This window comes from Podarcis pityusensis, assembly GCF_964106645.2.
Source record: "Podarcis pityusensis genome assembly, chromosome: 6".
NCBI lineage: Eukaryota > Metazoa > Chordata > Lepidosauria > Squamata > Lacertidae > Podarcis > Podarcis pityusensis.
Window position 1 is genome coordinate 70444463 of NC_138030.1, and position 13011 is coordinate 70457473.

A 13011-nucleotide genomic window follows, 5' to 3' on the forward strand; every position below is an offset into this window, starting at 1 on the left:
GTTAATGTCCACCTCAGATTCTTGATTTGTAAAATGAAGGGCAATAATATTTACCTATGCCTTTATAAGAAGCAGAGATGAATGTCTGCCAATATTTTGAAGAATGAAATGATAATGTGTGTGTGTGTGTGTGTGTGTGTGTGTGTATAACCACTATTCCAAAATTTATTTCACTTGTGGTGATATTCTCCAACATCTGTTTCAAAGTATTGCAAGGCATGCCATCTAAAATACTTTTCTCCATATTTTATTAGCTCCAATGCAAAATTTGTGCCCCAGCAGATGAACATGTTTAGTAGTGTCTTGTGTTAACATTTTTGGAGTTTATAACTAGATCTCCTCTTTATTGCATATGAAATATAGGCATTGCCCTAAAAATTATTTATGGGAAAACATACGCACCAACGGCAACTTGAAAAAAAAATCCAAATTCCAGTAAACTTCATTGTGTGCACATGGCCATGCTCTTAAGTTTTTGTTTTATTTATAAAAAAAGGAATTCCTTTGCACCACACTTGAAGCTACATTTTCACACTGTTATCAAGAAGCTTGGTTTAGTTGAAACTCTGTGCATGTCTAGCACCCATGTGTTTGATTTTGCTTTTCTCTGAGTTATAGCATTAGAGCCCACTATGGTGGACAAAGGAAGAAATAGAGTGAATGTGAGCAAATAATGATATTCATCTTGAGTAGCAAGATGCAATATGATCTAATTATTTCCAAACCCCAATACCAAAGCTAATGCAGAATAGCATCTATAATCAGCATACCCACCCAATCTTAAATTAATCAAGACTTTCTTTCTTTCTTTCTTTCTTTCTTTCTTTCTTTCTTTCTTTCTTTTTCTTTCTTTCTTTCTTTCTTTCTTTCTTTCTTTCTCTCTCTCTCTTTCTTTCTTTCTTTCTTTCTTTCTTTCTTTCTTTCTTTTTTTCCTATTTGTGTCCCCAGAGAATTACAAGCTCCTTCCCCTCAGTGGAGAAGGCACATTACACATAGTCAGTACTAATTATTCTGTTTTGTGTTCCTTCCAGAGAATACGCGGCGCAGGGGTGCAAAGATCCGCCCGGTGCCCCCCCCCCCGGTTACCCAATCCCAGGCATGCAGGAGGGCGGAGCCAGCCGGCAGCCTCAGCGTCTCACTGGCTTGGTCGCCCCTGAACTAGCAGTGCAGCCGCCCACAGCAGAAGAGCCTGTTGCGGCTCTCCAACCGATGGGCGGGCTCTTCCCCGGACTCAACTCTCAGCCTGGTGTCCCTGAGAGCCCGGCGCCCGAGTGCCCCGCACCCCTAGTGCCTATGGGCAAGACGGCCCTGGTTCCTTTCAAACTTCAGCCCTTGGCTGAACCAGGAAGAATCTGAAGTAAGAAACCGTTACGGGGATCTGAGGGCCCTAAGTAGGAGTTGCTGGGAACAAGAAAACTGATATTGTTTATGGACACCATAAAGGTGAATTAAAGCATGTCTACAACTAAGTTAGGTTTGTAGGTCAACTATTGAAAGAAAGTGATCCCATAGATTCTGTGAAAAGATGTCAAGGAGGTCCTAATAACAACAGTGAGCACCTTTGTACCATTTTATACAGACCAAATTAATGTGATATTGCATGCATCTTTGCATGTAACATGCAGGTTTTTAAAAACGCAAATAGCAGCTCCTGAGAGGGGCTGATAATTACTGAGAATGCAGCAGATTGGGAGCAGGACTGTAACACTTCTGAAGAAAACAGAAGAAAATTGCTCTTCCCAAGCTGCTATTTGCATTGCAATCAAAGCAACCAATGTAAGTGAATGCTTATCTGATAGGCTATATGCAAACCTATTTCAGATAGTTAATTAGATAAAAAGTAAAGGTACCCCTGCCCGTACGGGCCAGTCGTGACCGACTCTGGGGTTGCGTGCTCATCTCGCTTAAGAGGCCGGGAGCCAGCGCTGTCCGAAGACACTTCCGGGTCACGTGGCCAGCGTGACGAAGCTGCTCTGGCGAGCCAGCACCAGCGCAGCGCACTGAAACGCCGTTTACCTTCCCGCTATAAAGCGGTACCTATTTATCTACTTGCACTTAGGGGTGCTTTCGAACTGCTAGGTGGGCAGGAGCTGGGACCGAACGACGGGAGCTCACCCCGCCGCGGGGATTCGAACCGCCGACCTTGCGATCAGCAAGTCCTAGGCACTGAGGTTTTACCCACAGCGCCACCCGCGTCCCTAGTTAATTAGATAGTATATGCTAAAATCTAGACACAAGTTAATTCCTTTTTTTCTTCTTCATTTGGAACCCAGCCTGCTCAAACTTTGGAGCAGCCCAAAGATAAATAAGCATCTCAACAGAAGCAGCTGTGCTGAAGGTTGAATTTATCATTTAGAAGATATCTGAAGGCAGCCCTGTATCGGGAAGTTTTTAATGTTTGATGTTTTATTATGTTATTCGATATGCTGTAAGCTGCCCAGAGTGGCTGGGGAAAACCAGCCAGATGGGCGGGGGTATAAATAACAAAATTATTAATATTAATCTATGGATAAAGTTTACTTTTTTGCTGAGGGTGGAACAATATACTTGGCGTTGGGATGCCACTGAAAACTGCAGCCCCATTCCAAGTTCTTCCCCTGCCCCCAGCACCACTATTTACCATAAGTTGTAAGCTTTCCCATTCCAAATCACTGGCTATCATTACAAAATATACCATATTGTGAATAAAACATAAATTTATCCTTACTGTTTCACCAGTTTTCCCAATAATTCCTTGATCTCCTGTTTCTCCCTGTGAATTTAAAAATTGATTTAGTAATTTAGCACACAATTTCATTTTAACAGAGAGGAAGTTTTCAATCCCTACTTACCTCTAACAGCTTAGTGCATTTCCTCTCCCCGAGGCAGTTTATCAATGAACAGAATATTTTTTTTTGCCTTTCCAGTACTACTCATCTTTACAAATTTGCCATGCTAAAATAAATTGGCTATATTTTGCATTTTGTAATAATGTTGCTTGGCCAGAGCCCTTTTTTAAAAGCACAATATATTCATTGATTATTTGTCGGATGAGGCTGATTAGTTCAGGAAGAAGTAATGCATACACGTTACTCAAAAACTGATGCAATTGTGCACTTGGCAGGAGGCCTTTTCACTCCATCTTCCATGGCCCACAGGTGAACGAACACACACTGTACCACACCAGATGCTACTCACAAACAGGCCTATGTGCACCTTCAATATACCTATTCCAGGTAAAACTGTAAGGTCATTTGTGGGGAAGCTTTCAGAGACATTCAGAGGCTTCAGCTGGTGCAAAATGACTTGCCTCTTGAAGGAGTGGGTCATAAGGAGCAGACTGCCCATCATTCCCAACCTGACTCCCAACTACATTCCAGGTTCAAGCAGAGGTAATTTTGATGACCCATAAACCACTAAAAAACCAAGTGTATTGGGCAGATTTCCCCCTACCTATGTTCCACCATGTCTAGGGACACCTTTTTTTTTTTTAAAGTACACGATCAATGCACCAGGTCAGATCTACAATGGCATCTCCTGTGGGCATCGATATGTTCTTCTCCTAGACACCTGCCACAGACCAAGCCTGTATATTTTTGAGAAGCAGTGTAAGTTCTTTTTACTCAAAGTGGTCTAGATAGTGGTTTGCTGGTCTGGATAGGGTAGAATAATTGCCAAATGGTTGCCTGCCTTGAAGTCCTGGGTTGGGGACAGCCAAAGCAATACAAACAATCCTCTGCTTAAACATTTCATCATATTAACCCTCAACCCTAAGCTTGCTGGGGTGGGCTAGAGTGACACAAAGGGACATCTGTGGGCAGGATTCCTGCACTGCAGTGGGTTGGATTGGTGATGACCCTTGGGGTCCCTTCCAACTCAACAATTCTACGATTATATGATTTGTTCCTGCTGACTATGGTCTCTTAATTATGGGTTGCTTCACCATTTGGACTCTCTTTATAAGAGTGTGCACTGCTGTGTGTTTTATGGGCAGGGAACGGGTGGCCAACATGTGCACAAAGTCCTACACACTTGGAGATTATGGCTTGGAGCCACAGAAGGGAAATTTCCTATCACCTTCTCTCTCAGGTGCCCATAACATCCCCAAAAGCCTCTCGGGTGGATCAAGGACCATACTGAAAATGTTGGTGGAGATAGGAAAGGCTGCTGGAGAAGAGAAGGTGGGAATCTTCTGCTCACCCTTGGGTATGTTGGGGTGAAGTTGAATCAGAGAGAGTGGGGAGAGAGAGAAGGAATTTTTGGTTGATTTATCCTTGTTCTGAATGCTCATTTTTGTAAGTCGCTTTGAGTTTCATTTTTTTGAAAAAAGGAACAATAAATAAAAATAAAAATTGATATATTTTTACTAGCTTTCAGTTTTCATCTGTGAACCTAGTATTAGCTATACAATAAATACTATATATATATATATATATATATATATATATATTTACAACAGTAAATTCAGAAAAAAGTCAACCCTACCTTCAGGCCTTCTGGTCCCTGTTCACCTGCATAACCTTTTCGACCAGGCTTTCCCTGCATTCAAATAAAGAAAAACCTCTGCTTTTGAATGGCTTTGGAATCATGAAATGCACCAGAGTTGCATCATGCCTGACACAAAATACCTGTCCATGCTTCAATAGACTGAGCTGAGTTACGCTGACACAGTAAAAGCAATGCTTAGCTAAACTTTGCCACTGTTGATTAGCTAGAATTGAAAATTGAACATATAGAGGCTCTTGTATTTATATGAACAAAAGAAGCTTAAACTAACACAGAATATGCTGTATTACACACAGTAACAACCTGGGCAATTTGATGTGTGCCAGGTTTGGGAACAGAACAAATAACGTGCAGAAGGACCTCAAATATTACTTTTTTAAAAAGGTCGTATTAGCAGAGTATTTTAATGGATTAAAAATTAATAAACATAATAAAAACTTGAATTTGTTCCTTAAAATTCATTGAATTTATTTCTTAAAATCATACTGAATTTTGGGATGTTCTTACAGTGAAAGACAAGAAATGGAATATGGGAAATTTGTTGCCATCAAAGGTGCACAGACAAATTTTAAGAGAATGAATTTCCAGCATTTGCATCATTAATACCAACTCATTAGATAACAGAGGAACATGTTTAGCGTCCTCATCAAGCAAGGTTCCAAAAATATTATAAAGGTGCCTTCTTGTCAAGCTCTAGAAAAACGTCTAATCAGCAGATGCAAAAAGCGTTATGAGATTGCGGCAAGCTGTATGTGCAGAAGAGATTAAACTGGGGATATATTCCTTTATATTACTGGTGAAAGCATTTGCTTGGGACTCTTCTTTTTTTTTTAACTCCACATCTATCCTGGGTTTTCAGAGGAAAAAGCAAACAAGCACTGTATTTTGAATATAAAACTTGTTTAATTAATTAAGTGTATATACATTTCGGTAGAGCATATATTTTCAAAAAATAATAAAAAGCAAATAAATAAAAACAGATGAACCAAGACAGAGTGATATCATTCAGCTTTCATAAACCTTGACATTTTACATACTGTTTTCCATCTGGTGCCTTGTCAGAGCCAAACCAGAAGTGACACCATTCATGCAGTTAACAACTATGCAATGAGTTGTTTAAAGGTAAACAGAAATTTGATGTGTGTCGGCCCGGACCACAGAGAGGTGAAAAGGAATAAAGCCCTACCCATGTCGCAGATCTAAACTGGACCTACCAATTGATAAGTTATGTGAATACTGTCCTGTCAACTTTGGCCCTCAGATAAGAGGCAGGAAGGCGAACAGCAGAAAACATGAACCACTGCTGCTTGTAATAATACCATTCCCATTTCAATGCAACTTTCATATCCAGATGCAGTACACCTTTGATGACCAGATGGTGGCAACAAACATCTAGTGATGGCTGCTTCCATTATCCCCAACTTCTCTGAGCTTCTCTGAGGGTCAAACTACATGTCATGCCTGATGTGTTGGGATCAAAACACACAGAGAAGGTACGATTATCCCTTCTTCCCAACTGCAGCCTCCTAAAATTGCCTCCCCAAAGTGGTGATGAGTCTTTATAAAAAAGAAGAAAAGGAAGTAACCTTTGATGCCAATAAGAGCTTCTCTTCTCTTCTCTTTTTACTTTTCTTTTCCTCTTCTCTTCTCTAGGCCTCTTGGCGTAATATTGTTTTAAAAGCTTTTTCATGTTTTAGTGTTTGCCTGTTGTTGAACGGCACCCTGATGTTTCATGAGATGGAAGTATATAAATAAAACAGGGTGTGTGAGGGGGTGATTTTCAGAAGGATCGCAGCTGAGCAGCAAAGGGATAACCCTCCCCTCCCTGCACACTGCAATCCAGTAACAATGGGGGACATGGCTGTAACTAATCTAAGAAAGACAAAGAGACAGCTGCATGCGGTGCAGTAAGTGCATCACGCAGTTTGACCCTGAGGCACCTGGCAGGTCACTGATGGAAGCAGAAAACTGGACAACACTGACTATGTTTCCATCCCAGCTTTCATCTGAACTTCTCAGAGCCCTATGAGGCAGGGACGTCAAGAGAGAGTTTCACGCCCAAGACTACCTAGCAAGCATCACAACCAAGCAGGGATCTGAGGAAGGGTTTCCTATGCCCTACTGATTCACTTAGCCACAGGGTGACCTCTCTAAAAAGTCAGTGACAGAAACACAAACCCAACTCATGTCCACTAGTCCACAATGGCAAACAGCTGGAGAATTTCACTTTCAACAGGTCTTCCACTGCAGTTCTAAAATATGAAGTTACTTACCCTTGGTCCAGCTCCCCCAATAGGTCCAGCAGGTCCTTCTTCTCCCTGAAATAAAAACAGGTTAGCCATTCTTCTCCATTCTTGAATGCTTGTTTATTTTAAGCACATGGTGTACTATTCTCTTAAACACCCAAATGGGTCTGTGTGCAGTTAAACGTGAAAGAGTTAAAAATAATAATTAATAACCAGCAGTCAGAGATCTAGAAACAGAATGGATGGAAGCCTGTGGCCTTCCAGTTGTTGTTGGACTACAACTCCCATCAGCCCCAGCCAGAGTGGCCAATTGTTAGGGTTGATGGAAGTTGTAGTCAAACAACATTTAGAAGGCAATAGGTTCTCAATCTGTATCTCACCCACCATCTAGAATTCACACACCAAGTATCTGATTGGCTGTATTTACTGGAATTCCCAAGGTAAACAGATATTCATTAAACCCTATGTTGATGCTACTTATACCTGTGTTTCTGATGGTCACAATGTTAAGATATCTCCACTGTCTCCACAGCAAGTGAAATATCTTTTAACTTTAATACCTCTTAAAACTAACCTTACAAAGAAAAAAATATGTATGCACTCAACAACTTCGTTCAATTTATTTAGGCATCCAGATCATTCTTCTTCAGAATGTGAAACTTAATTCTTCAGTATATCTGCAAGCTGCCAGATTCAGCTCATTTAAACAGTGCATAGGAATCAAAAGAAATAAATAGCACAGCGATGTGCAACAATTTCTATTCAACACCTGCCAAAACAGGTCAATATCTTTGCAAACAAAAGCAACCACGTTAGTGAAAATGGAGTCCAATTTCAAGAAAAAAATGGTGTGAATTTAAGGGAACAATGAAGCTTTCTTACCTCAACACCTTTGGGGCCTGGTGGTCCTGGAGGTCCTCTGTCACCTAGAAATCCCTAAGGAACACACACACAAAATATTTAGATTAATGAATGAGCATGTTAGTCTAGACAACCTAGAAAGCGTGATGCCATAAAAGCTAAGACACTTCACTCTATTTTATTCTTTTAAGTGTTTCCTTAGGAAGCACACTTGTGACCATTTGAATTTCTTAGTAAAACTACAATATGTATACAATTATCTGCATATGCATTTCAGTTGCGCAGAACAAGGCAGCTTACAGTGGGAAACTAACTGGTTATAGCGAGGGAAAGCTGATAAGCATTTCCTGCTGAAGGCACTGATCTGAATGAATCCATATTTTCCTATTTTAGGTGAGAAAGAAACTGGGGAAAGGAGTTTCGGACACAAACATAGCTCCATGGTAATGGTCTCCAACAGTTTTGCTGTAGCAATCAAATTGATAACTCCACAAGACTGCAGTATCAATTCACTAACAGCCTGGAATGAGAGGAGTACATTGCACAATTTATTTAAAGTTGGCCTTACTCAACCACAATTCAACCATAAAATATCCAGTTGTATGCCTGATTTAAGATTCATAAAATAGCCTTTGCTATATATTCTGTATGCCTTTAGTTATTAAAACGCTACTTAAATAATACACAAACAATCCACCCTCTATGGTTACCCACTACCGGAGAAACCCTGTTCCATGTTGTTTTCTGCAAGCAACTGCTCTGAGCATAAGTCCTGATCAAAAGGAGACAAGTCCAGAGATGCAGAGATGCAAGAGACAGCTACCTCTAAACCTGGATAATTATGCTGCATTTGTGCATTGCAAACTGCTGAACAATCTAGTAATACTTGCCGGAGATATGGAAGTACTGCTACAGCAGAAACGTATAGGAATGAGGCAAGGCTGGAGCACTTAATCATACAGAGACACAAGGAGAAAGAAACCTCTTTTGATGCATTAGAAGTAACTGAGTTAGATGCCTGATTTCACCAAACGTAGATATGTGGCATGTCTGCCAGCCCCAGCTTTGGCTGACAGTAAGCAGGAAAGCCCTGAGCACTGAATCGTGCAAAAATGCAAATCTCCTCCTCCTCCAGGGATGGGTACTTGCAGGTGCCTTACTTAATTAATGTTCTTCATATAACATATCACTTCTCTCAGAGTAGACCAGTGTGCCCCTGTGTACAATTTGGAAACTGCTGTTTTATATAATCCAACATCGCAATATAGCATAGCCAATAATGTGACTTCTTAAGGGGAAATTGTTATATTCTTCTGGGGTACTTCAGGATAGAAAACAAGGCTTGAGGAACAAGTTCAGCACTATGAGGATGTCTGGATCTAGTGAAGCACTACTGCTTGTACAGTAAATGGCAACAGCTTTGCCATTTCATATTACACCATGACCAAGCTGTAGATGGAGGCCAGATGTTTAGCTTGGCCACTTTCACCACTATTCTGCAGGGTTACCCTAATATTCAGGGATATATTCAGAGGTAAGTCCCACCCTCACACATTTCTGATTGGGTTCAGGTGTTACAAAACTGCTCAGATAATTACACGCACAACTATAACTGTACTAAGTTACTACTCAGTAAGTGGTCAACTGCATTCACCACAGGGGAAGTCTACTTTAAAACCACTAACAGTAATTACTACAACCAGTTTTTCACGTGATTTTTCAGTATGGTAACTGGCTTACAACCTCCTTCATCAAGCTACATTTCCAAAAATTTCTCACGATAGGAAGATGTGTGATTTCAAGAAGCGTTTATAAGGCTAGAACTGAATTCAACCAATTGTTAGCACACCACGTTGCTTGCTCCCTTGTGCAAAGTGAACCACCTAAAACCCAAGAATGTTCACTGAGAAACACAATGATGGCATGAGCGGTGCTGGCCCGTCTAGTTCTGTATTGTCTACCTTGATTGGCAGCGGCTCTCCAGAGTTTCAGACAGAGAACATCCCCATCCCTACATGGAGATGCCAGAGATTGAACCAGAGTCCTTCTGCATGCAAAGCAGTTGCTCTGCCACTGAGACACAGTCCTTCTCTTCATAGGCAGGGCAGTTGTCTAAACGCCATTTTAACAGTTATTATCTAGGAACAACAGCCATTGTGATAACGGCTGTGAAAATTCTGATCCTAAACCTCTGCTGCCTTGCGCCTATACAGTGGTACCTTGGGTTAAGTACTTAATTCGTTCTGGAGGTCTGTTCTTAACCTGAAACTGTTCTTAACCTGAAGAACCACTTTAGCTAATGGGGCCTCCTGCTGCCACCGCGCCGCCGGAGCACGATTTCTGTTATCATCCTGAAGCAAAGCTCTTAACCCGAGGTAATATTTCTGGGTTAATGGAGTCTGTAACCTGAAGTGTATGTAACCCAAGGTACCACTGTACTCAGTCATAAGCAAGGGTTCAGGAGTAAACCCTGAGGAAGAATCCATACTCACTCCCTTGCAGGAAATCTTAGTTCTCCAGAAAAGGCTAAGGAGTAAACCCTACACGAATCCCGAGTCGAGTCCCTAAGACAGTTGGATGGCGTCTCCTTCTGGCAACTCCTGAAGCCAATTTGGTGCAAAATGTATTGCTCTACTTTCCTTTGGACCACATCAGCTAGGCCCAGAGGGAGGGCTTGTCGTCTGGGCAACACAAGACCTCCAGACACACTGCCCAGGCTTGTGCCCCAGAGAGGTCTATTCAGTGTTGCTAACGCAGCCAAAACAACGGGGGATGCAGCAGTCACAAGTTACCAGTCTCTGCAGCCCACAGTGCTGTGATTCTCCAACAGTGTGAACTTCTCCTCCGGAGGCACCCTCAACTGTCTGTTGAGACAGATGGGTGCCAGCATATACTTCTTCTTTTTTTAATTGAACACATCTCCAGTTTCCAGCCTAGTGGAGTTTGGCTGCCCTCCCTCTGTTGCCACTTCATTCTTTCTCCTTGGAACCACTCTCAAGCCAACCCTCCATACTCCCTGGTCTTGGACTATGTTTTATCCTGCTGACCCAGCTAAACCACCCGTCCAGTAGATTACCAGTTTATTCCTCTTGGACCAAATGATCCTGCAAACATACATTAAACCCAATCATGCAAGGTGTAGGTAAAAGGATAAACAGATCCTCAGGTCCTACGTGACCCTTTGAGTTAATGAACCACATTGCCAATGAGAGCTGCTAGACTGTGGTTTGTACAATGCAGCCTCTGCTTCTACATTCAGCATAATTTTAAAATAATTTCTGAATGGCTTGAAGAGGGCCAGAAATGGCACATACCGGATCCAAAATTCTTGGAAAGGGCCAAAAAACACATTCAAACATTGACGTTGTACTGGGGAAATATAAATATTACTAAACGGCTGTTGGTTTTCTTTCCCGCATGCCTGTCAACGAACACGATATACTTTTCACTATTAATTAATTAATGTGATGCAGATGGGCAGCAACTTTCTTTGCTACTGCGGATCTTTAGACATGACTTATCCAGTTTGCAAAAAGTGTTTCCAGACACTATCAGGATAATTAACTGAAGTTTCCATTCCTTATAGGAGTTTCAACTAAAAAAAGAAGGTGAAGATCTTTCAGAGATTTATCAAACATGCCAGGAAAGAATCTAGAGAGTCTACAAAGAGTCATATATACTTCACATTGCTATGTAACTTCCCCATTAGTTTTCTCTTACAGGATTAGTGAAGTTCTTAATATCATGTAAGCAGTCCAAACAAAACACCAGAAAGTAATGGAAAGAAGCTACCAGCTATTTCCATTTTACAGCATGCGTGGCAGTTAATTCTCAAATAAGTGCTCTGAAAGACATAAATGAATTAAATAATTAAAGGTTCCCGTGAGCCACGAATGAAAGGCCCTGCTCTGATTATCTGAATGTATACTAGATTGGCTTTCTACCTTCTAAATCCAACTCTGCTAGAAGGTAGATACCACTGCATTGGGCATACTTGGATCATTCAAACATAAAATTACATATCTCCAGAGGGGGCTGCATGTTGCATCATTGGCCTGAGTCAGTGCTCTGGGCCTGCCCATTTTCAATCAGGAGCCATGTCCTAAACGGCCTCGGTCCAGTATACCTGAAGGAGCGTCTCCACCCCCATCATTCTGCCCGGACACTGAGGTCCAGTGCCAAGGGCCTTCTGGCAGTTCCCTTGCTGTGAGAAGCCAAGTTACAGGGAACCAGGCAGAGAGCCTTCTAAGTAGTGGCACCCGCCCTGTGGAACGCCCTCCCACCAGACGTCAAAGAGAACAACAACTAGCAGACTTTTAGAAGACATCTGAACGCAGGTCTGTTTAGGGAAGCTCTTAATGTTTAATAGACTACAGTGGTACCTTGGGTTGAGTACTTAATTCGTTCCGGAGGTCCGTTCTTAACCTGAAACTGTTCTTAACCTGAAGCACCACTTTAGCTAATGGGGCCTCCCGCTGCCGCAGGAGCACGATTTCTGTTCTCATCCTGAAGCAAAGTTCTTAACCCAAGGTACTATTTCTGGGTTAGCAGAGTCTGTAACCTGAAGCATATGTAATCTGAAGCGTATGTAACCTGAGGTACCACTGTATTGTATTTTAATATTATGTTGGAAGCCGGCCAGAGTAGCTGGGGAAACCCAGCCAGATGGGCGGGGTATAAATAATAAATTATTATTATATTATTATGTCCAGATCGCTGACTCATGTAGAAACCTGAGTGGCAGCCTTCTCTGAGGACAGGCGGTTCTTACTCTTACAATAAACTTTTCAGGTGGAAAAGAAAAGCATATTTCCAGGTGTACATTGGAAAAAAGACAGCCTTGCCTTTCAGCAGCTTGTGGAAAGCGCAGTGGCAATGCATGTGGGCACAGCCATGGAGTTGCCCTCCCAACACTGCTTTACGGGACAGGAGTAGGATGGCAGCAAGATCGGGGACATACAATTGCACCAGTAGGACTAACAATCTGGTACTGCTGTTGGCACAGCTACGTGGCCCCAAGCTCACCATGGCCTTGCCCATTCCGGTCCAGGTTGGTCACAGAGATGCCAACATCAGAAAGGGTGGCTCTGGTGTTCTGCCCCATCACAAACTCTGATTTTGGGTGTGTGGTTAAATGGGACTGGATGCCCATAATGGCAAATGCTGTTTCCCACATCCCCACCAAGCGCACTTTTGTCAGAGTCAACAGGAAGGGCTTCAGAACCTGAGCCAAGTTATTGTGCAGGTTCATAAGGGAATAGACAATTTGTAGTCCATTAATCATATCAATATGAGCCGATTAATTGATTTATCAATCTATTAAATTTGCATAAATCTTCAGACGGGGGGGGGGGGGAACATTCTCTCTTTGTTCTGAGGGTTGCGGCATCCAAGGCCAAACGAGCTGTGATGAGGATGC

General features: G+C 42.0%; 1 protein-coding gene across 1 annotated transcript in view; it reads right to left on the reverse strand.

Annotated features, from left to right (window-relative positions):
- Positions 1 to 13011, reverse strand: part of COL24A1 (collagen type XXIV alpha 1 chain) — a 331774-nt gene that overhangs the window by 73435 nt on the left and 245328 nt on the right. The window contains exons 22-25 of the mRNA XM_081008493.1: positions 7614 to 7667; positions 6759 to 6803; positions 4465 to 4518; positions 2708 to 2752 (exon numbers count right to left, since the gene is read on the reverse strand). Coding sequence (XP_080864619.1) covers positions 2708 to 2752; positions 4465 to 4518; positions 6759 to 6803; positions 7614 to 7667 — 198 coding nt within the window. The remainder of the gene's footprint in view (positions 1 to 2707; positions 2753 to 4464; positions 4519 to 6758; positions 6804 to 7613; positions 7668 to 13011) is intronic.